Source organism: Paramisgurnus dabryanus, chromosome 12 (assembly GCF_030506205.2).
Source record: "Paramisgurnus dabryanus chromosome 12, PD_genome_1.1, whole genome shotgun sequence".
NCBI lineage: Eukaryota > Metazoa > Chordata > Actinopteri > Cypriniformes > Cobitidae > Paramisgurnus > Paramisgurnus dabryanus.
The window spans coordinates 1,405,155-1,422,747 of NC_133348.1; the positions used below are offsets into that span (position 1 = coordinate 1,405,155).

General features: G+C 34.9%; 1 protein-coding gene across 1 annotated transcript in view; it reads right to left on the minus strand.

Annotated features, from left to right (window-relative positions):
- Positions 1–10,647: 10,647 nt before the first annotated feature.
- Positions 10,648–17,593, minus strand: part of ptchd4 (patched domain containing 4) — a 42,305-nt gene continuing 35,359 nt past the window's right edge. Inside the window, exon 3 of the mRNA XM_065256102.2 lies at positions 10,648–16,328. Within this exon, the coding sequence (XP_065112174.2) occupies positions 14,677–16,328 (1,652 nt within the window). The 3' untranslated portion in view covers positions 10,648–14,676. The remainder of the gene's footprint in view (positions 16,329–17,593) is intronic.

Sequence of the window (17,593 nt, forward strand, 5' to 3'; positions counted from 1 at the left end):
TTTGTGCTTAAAACAAGCAAAAATATCTGTCAATGGGGTGAGAAATTTTTTCTTAAATTTAGTATTTAAGAAAAATGCAAACTTATTTAAAGATTATTTTTGCTTACCTCATTGGCAGATATTTTTGCTTGTTTTAAGTTAAATTGTATATTTTTGATCTAAAAATTAGATTTTTTTTCTTAGGTCGTTTTGCTAATCAAGAAAATGCATCTTGATTTAAGAATTTTTAGATATTTCTACTGAAAACAAGACAAATATACTAAGAAAGAAAGACAATTTTTGTGCAGTGTAATAGTACCTCAGAGGTGCATATTGGCAAAGAATAGTACCTCAGAGATACCAAATGTAAAATACAGTATCTGTACCTAAATGTATCTGTACATATTAGGACATTTTATACCCCAGTGGCTGCTAGGGGCCATTTTAACCATTAGTCAGCTAGTTAGCTCCCAAAGCAAGCAAAATTCTTGCTGAGGTGCAGTAAACAAAAAAGATGTTCACTATGAACTGTGATCGCTGAACAAGGACAGTCGAGTGTGAAATCAAATGGACAATGTTTTGGCAGTAACTGTAATTTTGTTACAGAAATGTCAATACAGGAAGGTTTGTGCGAAGACTATTAAGCGTTCCTGAGAGAGTCAATGGAAGTACTGCCAAAATCAGCTAATTGATGTCATATAAAATGTACATAAAAATATCTTATTGCTGCATTTTCTATGTACAGTAAATAACAGTGTATGACATTTTTGCTTTAATCCCATTTCGCTATAATAACAGCAGTAGTTGCAAACATGATTGATCAATTAAATCATTTCTAATAAAACCACATTTCAAGGGCATCTATCATTTCAATGGTGGATAAATATTTGCTATTCATTTCTTTAATCTCTTTAGACTGTTGAGTTAGCTACTGTCAGCAAGTAAACAGTATGATTTCAATGGGGCGGCGATGAGATTGGCAGGAGATAAAACTTCACACTCGCCATGAATTTTTGATTGTTGAGAGGGATTCTGCTCAGAGTAACAAGCAGAACAGATGAGACCGCAGTTTCACACTTCTGCCTCACTGCCACCATCAGATGGACCTAATGAGGATCACAATTAGCACAAATGACTCTATTTACAGTTACTAATTTAGTTGAAAAATCTGGAGAGGTCACTTTTTATTCCCTCTAAGCAGTAGTGTATTTCTGTAAATGGGCTATTAAATGTTTTATTCATTCAAAATGTGTATTGTGAGAGTTTAATGACAGCAATAAGGCAATAATAAATTGTACTGTACACCGAAAAAGAGACAAAAGATGTCACTGGGGCGCTACCCTTTAAAAAGGACACCAATATACCAAAAGGGTGCAGATGAGAAGCCACTAAATGCCACATCTGTCAGACAAGAGATGATATTAACGGAATGGTTTATACGTTCATCAAATACGTTCACCTTAATCTTTGCCTCAGTTCATTCAGAAATACTGGTTTGTTGGCAGAATCCATAAAAAAATCTGATTAACATGTGCTAATTTACAAGAAAACTTCTCAGACACACTTAAAGGTTTTTGCATCTGAGCTCTTCATATTGGTAAACCTCAAAGCTATTGAGACCTTTTTGAATGGTACCATCTGAGTTTCATACCTTTGTTTCTGATGGTGTGAAATAAACCAATCACATCCACAGCAGGCCACTGCATGCCATGCTTACTCTGTTTTGTTAGGATTACATCTAAGACATGAGCCAATTAAGAAAGGCAGATTTTTAGTACAAAAAAAACAGTATAAAAGAGAATCCTAATTCAAATATTTTATACCTAAAAATATTTTATAGGTGTGTAAAATCGTTCATTACGATTCGATCAAAAAAAAAAAACTTTCTAGGCCAGCGGTGGAATTTTTAACGATACATCAAACGCTTCTTTGATGTGATTACAATTTGATCCGATTAGATTAATTTATCAATATTTTTAAATTACGTACCTAGTCAAGCAGTTACATTTTTACTTACAAATGCAACCCAAATATATAACATGAACATTTAATTAAACTTTTTGAAAATGGCACAATTTCTGTCCCAATTGAAACATTTACAACAACAAACTAACAAAAATACACCTTTTTAAATAAAGAAAAATGATCAATGAGGGACAAAATGGCACATAAAATCAAGCTTATGATGGCAACAGTCAAAGTCTTTCAGTATTTTTTGCCAAAATGTGCAAAAGTGACAATCACTGAGGTAGTTTAAAAAATTTAACTAAAACATTATTAAAATAATAATAATAATAATAAAATTGAAAAATAAATGAATATAAAAACTTAACTTTAATTTGGTCACACAGCATCAGATCTAAAAGTGCTGCAGTGGTCTCTTTTGCGAGATTTTTTTTGGCGGAAATGTGTAGATGGACGTTTCGTCAAGAAATGATGACGTGGAGAGTATCAAAATAAAGGTACCTTAAAGGGACTGTAAGTAGGATTTTAAATGTTTTATTAATCAAAATCAATGTCTTTATTCATAAATATGTCCTCATTGGTGTCAAATGACCTCTGCTAATTATCTGACTTTTCTTTGTAAGCTTAGAACTTCTTCTCTTTATTTACATTGAACGGGTAAGTCCAAGGAGGCTTCCATATTGATAAACTATAATAGCAGAGAGGGACAAAAAGCACTAGCCTACCAACACGTTTCCACCACGCGTTTCATTCAGAACACGTGAAACGGACAAAGAAAACAGTGAGTACATAACGGCTACCTTAGTTGCAACACGCATTTGGAAAAGCGAGGCGGTAGAGAGCACTGTTCGTTTGAATGCAAAATACAATTTCACCACTAGATGGGGGAAATCCTACTTACTGTCCCTTTAAATAGATTTTTTATGTGTGGCATCAATGCATCGGATTGTTAGAAATAAAATCAATGAATCGATCCATATTGATGTATTGTTACACCCCTAATACTTTACCACAATGTAAAGCTTTAAAAACATTGAAGAGAGTCTACTTTCTCAACATGTGTATTGATCATCAGACATTACAGCCTGATCGTACATATTTTATGTGTTGGCTTATTCGTATGAATCCGTACCAAAATGTATGATTATCATAAAAAAACTATAACGAAACCCCACCACTAACCCCAATGTCACATGGGTCAAGGTAAATCGTAAAAAAAATGTATGAATGTGGTCATACGAATTAAAATGAACGATTCACCTCGTAAAATATGTACAAATTGCCACGAGATAACATAAAAAATTACGCACTTACTAAAGTTTTATGCACCGTTTAGATCCAATGGTGCACTCTTTAAAAGGGTACCGCCCAAATGACTGCTATATGCAAAATTAGATTATGAGACTTTAGCTGGATTTAACAGACAGGGTCACATATGTATCCACTGTATTTCAATAAGAGCATACGAAGCGCATGCGTCTGACATGTTTTCTAATATATGAGCCTTTTTTAACAGAGCCATATGTTTAGGTTCAGTATGCCAATGAAAAGGTTATTAGTCAGTATTTGAAGTCCCTTATGTTCACAAATGCCACTTTAGTCTTTTCATTGGCATTTAACTGATTTGATTATTTTTCGCTGAAAAACCCTTGTGGTGCATGCCCTTCATTGGACAAGACATAGTGAAAAGTTACAAAATTCCTAAAGATGCAACTTCCTGTACCCAGATAGAAATAGATCTGGAGCTGCCAACATAAGCAGATTTGAAGCAAAACTATTTAATGAAGGTATAACGTGTGCCGAGACTTTGAATAATATCATTATTGACAGAGGTGGCGTTTAGCGGGTTTTGCATCATTACAATTGATGGATGTTGATGGATAGTTCACTTTTATATGCAGTAATAATAATAAGTAAAAATTGTCTTATCAAGTCTTATCTTCATTATAATTGTACAAAATACTCACACTGTATTACTGAATGACGTCATATAAATCTATTTGTATTAAATTAATATAAGAGGATGCTTCAGTAACAGATGGAATCTATAAAGACAAAAAGGCAAACTGTTACATTAGGCATGACACTAACAACATTAGCTTGATTCACGCTAATGCTAAATACTAAAATTCTCATTTATCATTCTGTGTCACCAAAGAAAAAAAGACATTAAAGTTTCTCAACCACCCACAGAAAAACATTATACACAGAAGCCTTCCAGTCATTATGCCATGAAGTTTCATAGACAAAGGCTTTAATGAAAAATCCATATTTCCATGTTTCCATATAAAAATGTACATCAGCATAATATTTATAGCTTCGACATAGCAGGCAGTAAAAAATAGTTTACAATGAAAATATTCAAAGCATTCAAATGCATACCTCTTACAAATTCAGACTTAGACATTCCTGGTAATGATCGGGTTTCTGTATGATTTCGATTTTTGGCTGATCGGTTCAATTCATGTTTCTCACAACCTTGCAGAGATGTACTGAATTGATGAAACGAAATAAAAATAAAACAGTGTTCTGGTGCACAATGTTACAAACCGAACGCTATACAGTATTAATGGAAGACAAAGTCATTGAATGCTAGGGTCCTTTGTACTATCACCTTTTTGCTGTGTTGTGCGTATAAAACAAAGTCCAAAGTCACTTCATCATAATGGAATCTAACGTTTTACCCACTTCACAGTGAACTCAAAAAACGGCAATACACCCAACTGCACAGACGTACAATCTTTACGTGACATCAATGTTGCTGTTAGTGAACTTCAATTTTTTCATTTACATTTATGGCAGACGCTTCTCTCTAAAACAACTTCAGATATTACATTTTAGATATTAACAACGAGCTTGGTGTTGCAAGTACCACGCTCGACCGGCTGAGCTACAGGAATGCTTGCTTTCTTTATTTCTCAGTCTTTCTTTGCCCTGCTAGTAGGGCTCTTCACGCTGTTTAAACAAAGCACAGAAGTAATCAGGTAAGAATACGCTATCACTGCAGATAGGTTATGTAACCTGTTTGCGGCAGTTCATTGAATTAAGCGCTGGAGCTGCCGAGCGCAAAGCAGTGATGAATAAGAAAGGAGGGGATGAGGTACATGAACACATATTCAGATTCTCACAAGTAATCACAGAGTAAAAATGACATAACGGGGATGTGTTAGGCCACAATACCATAACGCTGTCTAGCTTTAAGCCATTGCAAACATCACAGTTTCATTTGATCCATTTATAAATGCGTCTATACCACCAATACTGGGTGCAATATCTAGGCTCCACGTTTTCACTGTACACCAATGGCTTCAATCCTCTTTCAATGCAAGCATGTTTATAAAGCATCACAGTGTTGTACACAAGTGTAACTAAAAAAAAAAAAACAACATAAGAGAGTGTGTTTGAATACATACTTGCTATTGAGCTGCATTTGTTTTTTGTTGAAAAAAGCATGTTTACTAATAAAAACAACATTTAGGCATTGCATTTATTACACTTTCCTATAATGTTTCTTATTTTTAAATATATGGGTTGTTGGATTTCAATAAACGCATGAGCTAATTACATTAATAGAGCTGCCATATAGATTTACTGCTTTGAGACTACAACTTGAATTTTCCTCGTCTTTAATTTCTTTAACATAGAACCGATATACAGTACTAAATAATAGAGACAAGACAACAGAAAGACTCTTTCATTGTTTAAATACTAGGTACTATTGGTGTGTGTTGTTATTTAATGTAAAAGTTTAGGTACAGGTTATTCTGTAGCACTTTATTTTACAGTACGTGTACTTACATATATAGTAAATATGTTGTACTTACAGACAAGTGTGTGCTACTTACTTTTGAGTATCTACATGGTAATTAATTGGTATCATTACTGTACTTACCAGTGGTACATACTTTAGGTAGTTAGGTAGTTATTATGTAACTCTAGATAAGTACTGGGTAATACCAGCTACATACTTATAGTGTAGGTATAACTAACAACTAACAAGAAACACTACTGTACTTACAAATGACTGTACAATATAAATATTTAGTACTTACATGTAAGTGTGGGTTAATGACAGGTACTTATAGTGTACATATGATAACTAATAACAAACACTACTGTACTTACAAATGAATGTACAATATAAGTTATAGACAACAATGCATCTTATTTTATGGTTTTACTAGTTAAAGAACATTAATGTTTCCCGTTAGTTCAGTATAAATACACTATATGTGCTGGTCATTAATGTACACTGGCCTGTATGTACCACACACTTACCATGTACATACAATTTGTAAGTACAGCAATGTTTGATATTAGTTACAGTATACAATATACACTGTAAGTTCCTGTCATTAACCCACACTTACATGTAATAACTAAATATTTATATTGTATATTCATTTGTAACTACAGTAGTGTTTCTTGTTAGTTACAGTTTACATACACTATAAGTATGTACTGTATCGAGTATTACCCAGTACTTATCTAGAGTTAAATAATAACTACTGGTAACTACAGTAATGATACCATTTAATTACCATGTAGATACTCAAAAGTAAGTACCATACATTTATCTGCAAGTACAACATATTTACCATAAATGTACAAGGTAAGTACACGTACTGTACAATAAAGTGCTACCGAAAAATCACATTAACATGTGCCCTTGGATTTACCACTATACAAAAACGGCCACAAAAGTGAATAACTTAAAATGTTTTATACTTTGAAAGGTCAAATATTATGAGCATGGGGATCTCTGATTGTATAAAGTAAAATGGTAAAAGCCATAATGTGGGATCAATTGCGATACAGTTCAATGCTCAATGTCTGATAAACAACTACATGTGACCCTGGACCACAAAACCAATCAAAAGGGTAACTTCTTTAAAACTGAGATTTATGCACCCAATAAACATGATTTATTAGGATAGGACTCAATTTGGCTGAGATACAACTATTTGAAAATCTGGAATGTAAGGGTGCAGAAAAATTAAGTTCTTAGCCACACATTTTACTAATGATAAATACTTTTTTGGGAGGAAATGTAATTTTTATAATTTTGCCTTCATACAATGTATTGTTGGCTATTGCTACAAATATACCTATGCTACTTATGGTTTTGTGGTGCAGGTTCACATATAAGGCTTAAAGGTGCAGTGTGTAAATTTTAGCGCCATCTAGTGGTGTGGTTGCGAATTGCAACCAACGGCTCAGTCCACTGCTCACCTCTCTTTTTTGAAGCTACGGTAGCCGCCACTGGACAAACATGTCATCGTCGGAGACAACTTAGTAAAACACTTTGTCCGTAAAGGGCTTTTGTAGAAACATGGCGGCACAAAATGGCGACTAAGGGGACCCTCAGTGTATGTAGGTAAAAACATCTCATTTTAAGGTAATAAACACATAATGGTTCATTATGAAAGGTCTTTATACACGCCTGATAATATAGTTTTGTATATTATGTTGCATTTCTGTCAAGCAATCCTTCTAAAAATTACACACTGCACCTTTAATTGCTCGAGTGCTTAATTACCATTATCTTAAATAGAAAATAAATAAATGCCACCCAAACTACTAAACATAAAATGCAAAACATTATCTTCAAATGACAGTTGCTTAAAACTCCTTCTGCTCCGTCAATTATCATTGGCTAATAAAACACCAATTCACTTCTAAAACTCCAATACTTGCCTTCCCACAAAATTCCAGATGACGGTTTTGAAACCGAGCACACGAGTTTATACAGAGACAGTATTGAATGAGCTTTTTTTGCTCAGCAGCCTAAAGCAATGTACAGAAGATGCTCTGTCATTGTTCGTCGACAAAAATGTTTTTGGGCTCTTTTGAATTGAGGTTACGGATTACGCAACCTCTCATAAATGAAAGGTCTTAATACTCAAAAGCTTATTATACAGCGTGCACCTGTTTGAGTGAATGAAAGTTGGCAACAGATTAATGCCTGTTTCACACTGCACGCGTGAAGTGATGCGTAAGCAAAGCAGATTTGTAACCGGATACGTAATAGCATCCGTCTATTGTGCTTTCGCAATGCCTGCGAAATTAAATTCATTTCAGTGTTTCACCATTCAGTGTCTCCTTTAATACCGTTCATAAATTATTAAATGGTTATAATGAGTGGGCCATTGAGAATTATTATAAAATGAATCGTCAAAGAATCCAATTAACACGAGGACTTAAATTTAGATGCAAACCACAAAGTGTAGCAATAAACTGACTATATATTGAACAAATACTGCTTTGTTTATCTCTCAGTGTCACAGTGTCTGTAACTTGCATTGAGGAAAACAGACTTAAAGGAGTTCCTTCACATGATCAGTCTTTATTGGCTGAATGATTTCTCTTTATGTTGTTACCTGCAGCAAACATAGGCTCAATGATTCAATTACATATGCATATATATTTTTGCTACACAACCCACGGTGCTTATGCTGAAATTGCCGGCTTTAACCTGTTTATATGGGCACTGAAGTAAATATGCACTGCTTACGCATTCAGTGTGAAACAGGCCTCATGCTTTGCTTCATTTAATTTAGTTAAGAACGTCACTTGAAAAGCAGAGAATGCACTTTGCCATTATAAATGCCTTTGCCATAGCTGAATAGCCCTAACTAACAGTAGCGAAGACTTGTATTTGAGGTATGTCTGTGGAGAATAAAACAACACTTGAAACTTTGCATCAGATTATTGCTCTGTAGTATGAGCTACCTGATCATAAAAAATCCAACATGCTGGTGATTAAAAACAGATGCAAATCCAGTATTTCATCGTCCTAGTTTCGATTCAGAATGTTATCTGAGATTTTATTGCAGTGACTTCAACCTTGGTAATGCGTGGAACATTCACTGCAAAAACATTATTTTCAAGAAAAAAATTCTTAGTATTTTTGTCGTTTTCAGTAAAAATATCAAAAAAATATTACATTAAGATGCTTTTTCTTGAAGAGCAAAACGACCCAAGAAAATAAGTCTAGTTTTTAGACCAAAAATATCAAATAAATGTGATTTTGTGCATAAAACAAGCAAAAAAAAAAAAAAAAAAACTGCCAATGGGGTAAGCAAAAAATCTTGAACATTGTTCTTAAACACTAAATTGAAGATAAATTCACTTACCGCATTGGCAGATTTTTTTTGCTTGTTTTATGCACAAAATCACTTAAATTCGATATTTTTGGTCTAAAATCTAGACTTATTTCCTTGGGTCGTTTTGCTCATCAAAACAAGAAAACAAGACAAAATTACTAATATTTTTTTCTTGAAAGTCATTTTTTTGCAGTGTGTATGCTGCCATAATATATATATATATATATATATATATATACATACATACATACACACACTCATTCCCCGCCAGCCTTTTTTAAAAAAGTTTGAAGCATTTTTGTGGAAAATTTTAGAAGAACATTTTTCGTCTAAATATATATAAACACACAAATATATCAAATAAAAAAGAACAGACCCTCTTTTTTCAAAAAAACGATAAACAAACAAAACGGGGAAAACCGCTTCATCCTATCTTTATTTTTTTCTCTGTTCATAAACTTTTAAATATGAGTATTTTTCTTCAAAAATACAAAATTTTTTGCAAAAAGCTGAAATAATTGAATTTTTGTGAATTTTGTTAGAGATCAGATTCTGAACAATAATCAAAAGATAAACATAGTGTAAAATTAATAAATAACTTTTTGCTTCAGTTTTTTTTATAAATTGGGTTAGTGCGTGGTATTACAGATAACCATAAAAACTCATTAGGAACAAGTTTTTTCAGGCCAATGTTTTCTCTTAATTGATAAGATATCTTGTCAATGGCGGGGAATGAGTTAAACACAGCCAACTCTGACCTAAAAACAAAAGAGTTGTGACAAAATGGAAAAATCCCTCACTGACACTACTTGCAATATGTAACATAACAAACTACCAAACCAAGCAGCATTTATAAAAAATATATTTTAACCTATAATGAGTCAATATTGGGCAGAACACATGATGGGTTAAAAATTACCCGATGTTGGGTTGTTGTTATGCAACCATGGATTATCATTAGGGGTGGGCCAGTACGGTATTCCGTATCGATATTAGTCCGATATTGGCGAAAATGGCCAGATCGAATTTTGTAGAAGTGGGGAGTACAATACCAAAATGGACCTTGTCGTGACAACTTGGCGTAAACCACAACTTGCTAAGCAACATGAATTTGCACAAAGTTTAACTTTAAATTGTCTAAAGAATTTTTGTGCTGACAAACTAAAAATGCTGCTACAAGTCTGTTTAAAACATTTCAATAAAAATAAAGCAGCAGTATTGCACAATGTTTCATTGAGTCTTGAATTTGCACAGTCATTTGTTGCACAGCTAAATGTTTGAGTTCTGTAGCTCTGTTTAAGCTTTTTGTATGGCTAACAAATGTGTTATTTGCAACTTAATTGATTAAAAGGCCGATAGAGATGGTACTGGATCGGTATCGACAGATACTCCAGGCTGTGGTATCGACATCGGTATCAGACATGAAAAACTGGTATCGACCCAACCTTAGTTATAATAACCCAGCAGTTGGGTTGAAACAACCCAGCATTGCATCAATATTAACCTACACTGTAAAAAAATACTTTGCTGCCTTAAAAATTTTTGTTGAATCAACTCGGATTTACAAGTCATTTCAACTTACTATTATTTATCTTGACTAGAGATGAGTTGTTATAACTACAGTTGAGTTGTTATAACTTATAAAATTAAGTTGACTTTTTTCAACTATATTTTGTAAGTTGTGACAACTCATCTGTGTTGACATCACTTGTAAATCTGAGTTGATTCAACAAAAAAATGTAAGGCAGCAAAGTATTTTTTACAGTGTAGCGGTGTGTTCTGTCCAATATTTTCCAAACATGGCTTAAAAACAACCCTGCCATTTTGAGACTTTATTCGAGGCAAATTATACTTCTCTTGGGATTAGCTGGTTACAGGTAATAAAATACCTCACAAGCTCAAGTAACATTTGTTTGCAGACACTACTTAGTTTCAAATTTTGTTATCTAATGCAATGAAATTCCTGCAACTTCTGTGTCCAAAAATGCTGACTTGTGCATTGCCCAATCTTTAAACGTTTTCTACACTGCAAATTTATGCTTTGGTTTGCTGTACACGGTGGATATCATGTCCACTTATGACAGAGTATAAATGTTACAGAGATCGCAGAGCAACGTACAATAGGTTATAGTATGTGTTTCACATCTGACCATGTAAAAGCAATCGCTCACATGTGGCTCACATGTGGCCCCTTTGTAATAAAATATGCGGACAAGTATTAATGAAAAGAACTTGGATATTAAATCAGTTTAGCTGGCGAAATCTAAGATGCTTGTGTCAAAGACATCGGAGCCCCAAAAGTGCATATTTGATTTATGGTCCTTAGAAAATATAGCTGCTTGCCTGAAAACTGAAGTCAGTAGTTTCGCTAAAAACGTTGGTGACTTTGTGTTGACTTTGATTTGTGGGCCACATTGAAGTTAAATAAAGCAGATAATAAGGATGTCGGCTAAGTGATTTATGGCCCGATTGGAGAACATGCATCACAACAAAAAAAGCAGTATACAGATTTTTATCTATGCCGCTATAACTAAATATATAAGTCGTTTTGCAGATATAATATATTTGGTGTTGGGTTACATAATTATTATGACTTCATTAAGTGTCCTGAATTGTCACCATACTGTAGTTATTTAATGTTTTAACATATTTAAGTTCTTACAAAGTCTCTACACCTATGATTACATTGCATTATAATTAGATTTTTAATTATGATTCAGTTTTGGCCACCGATGAAGAAATGGATTACCGTACCATACTGTATTACTGTAGCAGGGTGAGATACTGTATCCTATATAATTACAGTGTGGTTGTATATAGGCTATAGATATTTTAAATTAAGAAAACTATTATAATGTAGTGAGAAAACTGATTTGCTGACAATGCAAAAACACATTCCATATTACCAGCTTAAAACTAATCTGTTTTTTATATTGCTTGACTCATTTTAAAAACGCTTATCTGTCATTTCTTTAAAAAAAAATAGAAAATTCTATACATTTATTTTACAATTCATTATTTTTCCTACTGGCTTAGAAAAAATGCAAAACATATACGCCTCGAGATGGAATCAAGAATGCATTAAATCAAAAAGTCTACTTGAGCATCTCTACAGCTCAAAAAAGTAAATTACACACAAATGCATGCATACGTACATACATGCATACACAGTCATTTTGGGAAGAATATGAATTTCATAATTTTCATTATGTATCTCTTACCTTAGTATTTTTAATGTCCATGCCCCCTTCCAACACAAATATTTAATGGCTCTTACAAAACATGAAATGTCATCATTTTAGACACTACTGTACACATAAATCGTTTATTACAGTAGCTAATACTAATGAAACCTGTTTTGATTGGAATGTTGCATCTAACAAAGTGGCCATTTATTAGAGGTACCCGATATCTGTAACTTTTTGTCCTTAAATAGTCTATAAAAGCATTAGCTCAGCATCTGTTAATGAAGCATTTTGTAGCGAACCAATTGTGGATTGTAATGGACTTTATCTCTCTTTTCCCATGCAAATCTGCTTTAAGACTGTGCCAAACATTTGGTCCATTTATCTCAACCTCTCAAGTAAACTCTGGTTAGTAAAAACTTCAACAAAAGACCCTTCGCCTTTGGAATGACTTTACAATGACGCCAGTGAATAAACTGGATCAATAAGGCTCTGGCTAGCACATGTCATACACACACACACACACACACAAAAAAACTAAAGTTTGCAAAGTCGAATGATCATAAAATGTGTAGGGTATACATGCCGCTTGGATTTTCCCACAATTTTTGGCCAGCGATCTACACTATGTTGAGGCATACATTTCAACACCCTAGGAACTGGAAGGCACAAAACCAGTTGTGCTGCATGTTTGATTTGGCATTGCACTGTTTATTCCAATATGTTAATCAGGACAATTAGAGTTTGAATCAATATTTATACGAAATATTTTTAATCTGTGATTATCAAAACATTAAGAGACTTCAGGATCTCATTTTGCCATCTCTGCAGAGCATTGAAATCATTTATCTGTGCAAGATCAATGAAGACATTTTTTTCTACATTACCATTTGTATTCTCTTACCCCACAAGCAAACAACAGGTGGTGCTGTATGTCAGTACTTTAGGACCCATAGATCACAACTCGCCTACTATGCTAATACACAACATTGTGTGATGTTATTGTCTAATACGCCTGCAAACACTTTTGACATAACAGACACTCTTTTCCACCATCTTTTTATCGATTTGTGCAAGATATCTTCTTCAGCGTGAACACAGTGTATATCATCTGCATTGCTTATCCCCACAAACGCACAAACAAACAAACAAATACAGACAAAACACATGCTACATTAAAATAACAATACTTCCCATGTGATTCAACACATTTTAGACAACATCCATCAGTGAATCGCTTTGCAAAAAAATAACAGTAAAAAAGTAAAATTCATTGTCTTTTTTGTGTTTCAGTTTAAGCAAGTTTACGATTTGGTGACAAACAAGCAAGTAAACAAACTAACTAACTAACAAACTGTATTAATGCAGCGTTAAAACATGCTACACATCTTTTATCTCGTGAATGAGAAGCTTGGGTGTTTTAGTAAATCTTTTTAAAAATGGGATATACAGGTAAAACTCTTTAGTGATGTCATATTGGCGGTGTTTACAGAAAGCACCTTTTGTCAACACAACCCTGTTTGTTTAATCTGAAGAGAAAAAAATATATATATTCGTCTGAATTGCACCTAAATGTCAAACTTGACAGAATAAAAAAATTCAATATAAACAAATAAAAAGCACCCTATTCAGGTTATTGTTATCGTCCATTAATAATGGAAAATATTTGTCACCTTGTGAGTTTGCATTAATTTTAATCTCAGTAAATATGTCTACATAACTGCTACAGGAGAAATGTCAAACATACTATTAGATTTTGCTACAGGATATTTTGATAAATGCATGCCAACTTTTATTTTTAGGAGAGTGTTGCATAATTTGATGGAGGCTGAAGAGTGCTACTTCCGATTGCTACTAAGTTACTTTTAAATAGAATCGGTCTGAATCGGATTTATTATATAAGCACAAGGCTGGAAAAATGTGAGGTGCATAACAACAGATTGATCAAAAAAAGTAATTATGTTGTTGCTAAATAAGAGCACTGTGTCTGCTCTTACAAAACGCAAGTAAACCATTACAGATAAGCATACATGGTGTAGATCTAGAAATAAGGTTTAGTTCGATCTCTACTTGGATTCATGCTGGAATTTTTGGAGTGAAACATTTTATGCCTTCGATAGTAAGTCTTAGCTCATCTAGTTTTATCTAAACAACCTTCTTGAGCCTGTCAAATGAATGGCCGACATAAGCTAGCAGCTGCAGATGTTATACACTGTTCTGGATGAAGGGTGCACAAGATGTGTGGGGTTGTTTTTACTCTGCTGTTGATCACTGGGGTCGTGAGTGCCACCCCAGCAGAGAGAGAAAGAGAGAGAGAGAGAGAGAGAGAGAGAGAGAGAGAGCGAACGCCACAACTTGGTCACTTCTTGACCTATGCTGCGTGGCATCGCCCCCTTGTGGACAGGACCTGCTCTGTTTGTACCTGCACTCGCACGTGCCTTTCAAACGTTGGTCACATGGTCAGGATTTTCCCTGACTTCGATGCACTCAATTTCCTCTCTCTCCCTCTCTCTTTCCCGCTCTTTCCTTTTGGCTCGTTTCTTTTTCTTGTGCCGTTTTTTCGAGGGCGGAAAAAACGTCAAAAACACGGGCAGGATGACGAAACAGTGCAGCACTGTGCATCCGGCCGTGAGCAGGGAGCATTTGAACAGCGTATAGGTCAGGTTAGAAGGCACGAAAAGAAGGGGCATTATCCCGATCACAAAACACGAGGTGTTCTGCAAAATGGCCGCCCCGTGTTCCTCCAATGAAATTTTTATGCACTGAGTCCTTGTGTGCTCAGTGGCAAGTACGAATGTGTACAGATGGGGGGCACAGTGATCCATGGCAAAGTTGAGAGTATAAATAAGGCACAGAATAGAGATGCTGTCCATGTCTACATTCCAGAGCGTCATGAGACCCAAGACGCCCAGCTCCACAGAAGTGACGGTCAAGATCAACCAGAAGTTTCCCAGCGGGTTGATGACCAGGAAAAAGGTGAGGATGAGGATGGTCAACACACTGAAACCTGACGTGAGGATGGGGGAGACGATGGAGGAACTGTAGCGGTCCATGAACACAAAGGTCGGGTTGAAAACGATAAACTTAATGCTGTTTATGAGGGAAAGTGGTCGAAGTCTTTCTAGCAGCTCCACGACCTCCTCCCTGGTCTTTTCGGTCGTCCTGGCGACCAAGTACATCTTGGACGCGATGATGTCATACTCATCTCCGTTTTTGGAAAAAATGATGTCGTCCACAAAGTGTTTATACTCGGGGCTTCGGAGAAACGAAGTCTTGAGGATGTTAATAAAATCGCTTTTGGTTGATGCGCTGACATTGACGACCTTTAGATAGTGAAAGTAGTTATCGATCCATGAAATCTTATTAAAACCCTGGCCTAACGTCTTCAGGTGCTCCTGCACGGTGGAGTTCCAATACTCGATGGGTTCGTAGATGTAAAAGCCAATGACCGGACTGTAGTTGCTGAAGTACTTTTGTTGGGTCAACGCAAACGAGACGCTGGGCGAGTTACTAGCTAGCAGGTTAATAATGTTGGATCCATCGCTGATCTGTAAACAACCCATAAAAGAAAAAGAGGCATAAATCAGGTAGAGGATAACAACAAAAGGCTTGACGTAAGTGTTGGTAATCCATTCTGTGTAATGCTCCCTCAGGAAGTGCTGAATGAAGTGGTTCTGGTACGGGACGCTGTCGTGGTGCGTGGAGAGGTCGTGACCGTCGCTCATCATGGTTTTAAACCAGGTGGGCTGACGGTCGAGGTACTCCACGGAGGGGATCTTGCAGCAGAATACACTATGATAGCGGTTCTGCTCCAACTGCCCAGCAAATACCAAACAGGAACCGTAAAAGGAGAAGACATAGAAGTAGTTCACCAGGACAGCTACGCACATGCTCTGGCAGAAGACCTTCACGGATTCGATATTGGTGAACGGACTGGCGCCCATGCCGAATGTGATGATATAGAGGGAGCTGGTCATGGTGTAACACACCATCACGTCGGCAAAAGCATCCGCCACTCTCTCTTTGAAGGGCAAACTCTCTCTGGTTCTTCTCCAGCCGGCCAGAAGTTCAAAAACCCCCTTGGTTCCATGTCCTGAAACAACAGAAAACACAGAATATTTTGGAAAGAGGTATAGGGATTACAAAAACTAAACAATGTCAAGTACTGTATAATCTAGTAATGTGAAGCATGAGTAGTGATGGCGCCATACATCACCCAAGCCAATATTTGTCAGATATTTGGTTATTTACTGTGTCAACTTGGCTTATTAGCAGAGGTTGTAGTTCTCTTTAGGCAGTTCCAAAATAATACTGGACAACAGACATTTCCTGTTAACTACCCAGCTAGCAATTGCCATCATTTTACCGTCTAGGTTAACTACAGACCAGATATAGTCTGGCTATGAGTAACCCACTTCTAGCCAAAATAAACTTAAATTTGGTTACATGTCGTTTTTGCCAAAATAACTTGGAGAGGCATGATAATACCTCATGTAAACAAAGTCACAAGTGATTAAAAGGTGCTTGGTTTCATTTATTTATTTTGTTTATTTTTGGGGTATGGTTGGATGTCTATGAATTAAATATTCACTGACAGACCAAATTTTTCCTTGTTTTAGCCTAGGCGTCAGGATATGTTTGGACGGCTATTAGACGTCTTTTAAACTCAAAATTGCTTGCTGGGAAATGTGACCTTGTCTGTGAAATCCAGGTTAAACCCACGTAATCTAATATTTAAAGCATCAAAAAATTGATTTCTTTCAATGATTTGATATTTATTTCAATCTTTGACTTGATCTAACTCAGTGAATATTAAAGATATCAAGGTTAAATTGACAGAATGTTCTTTATATTATGGATGAGTTCATGGAAAAAACAGTAAATCACAAAAAAATTACTTTATCTGGGTCACAGACTGGGTCACAAATTGTTTCAATTTTTTTACAATAAGTATTACACAAAACAATGTCAAACAATAAAAATGATATTTAAAAAGTGTTCACTTATATACAATTTTCTGTTATGAATCGTCGAAGAATCTTTATTTAAATACTTATAATATTTATGTGATTAAATGTAACCATTTTAAATTTTGAATATTATATAAAATATTTTTATATAAAATAAATTTGCAATAATGTTGTGTTTGTTAACATCAGTTAATGCATCAGCTAATATAAACTAACAATGAGCAATACTTCTACAGCATTTATTAATTTTATTTTATGTTTTTATCAAAAGTTGAGCTAACATGAACTGTATTGCCATTAACTAATATTAACAAAGATTAATAAATGCTGAAAAATATATTGTTCATTGTTAGATCATGTTAGTTTATGCATTTACTTATGTTAACAA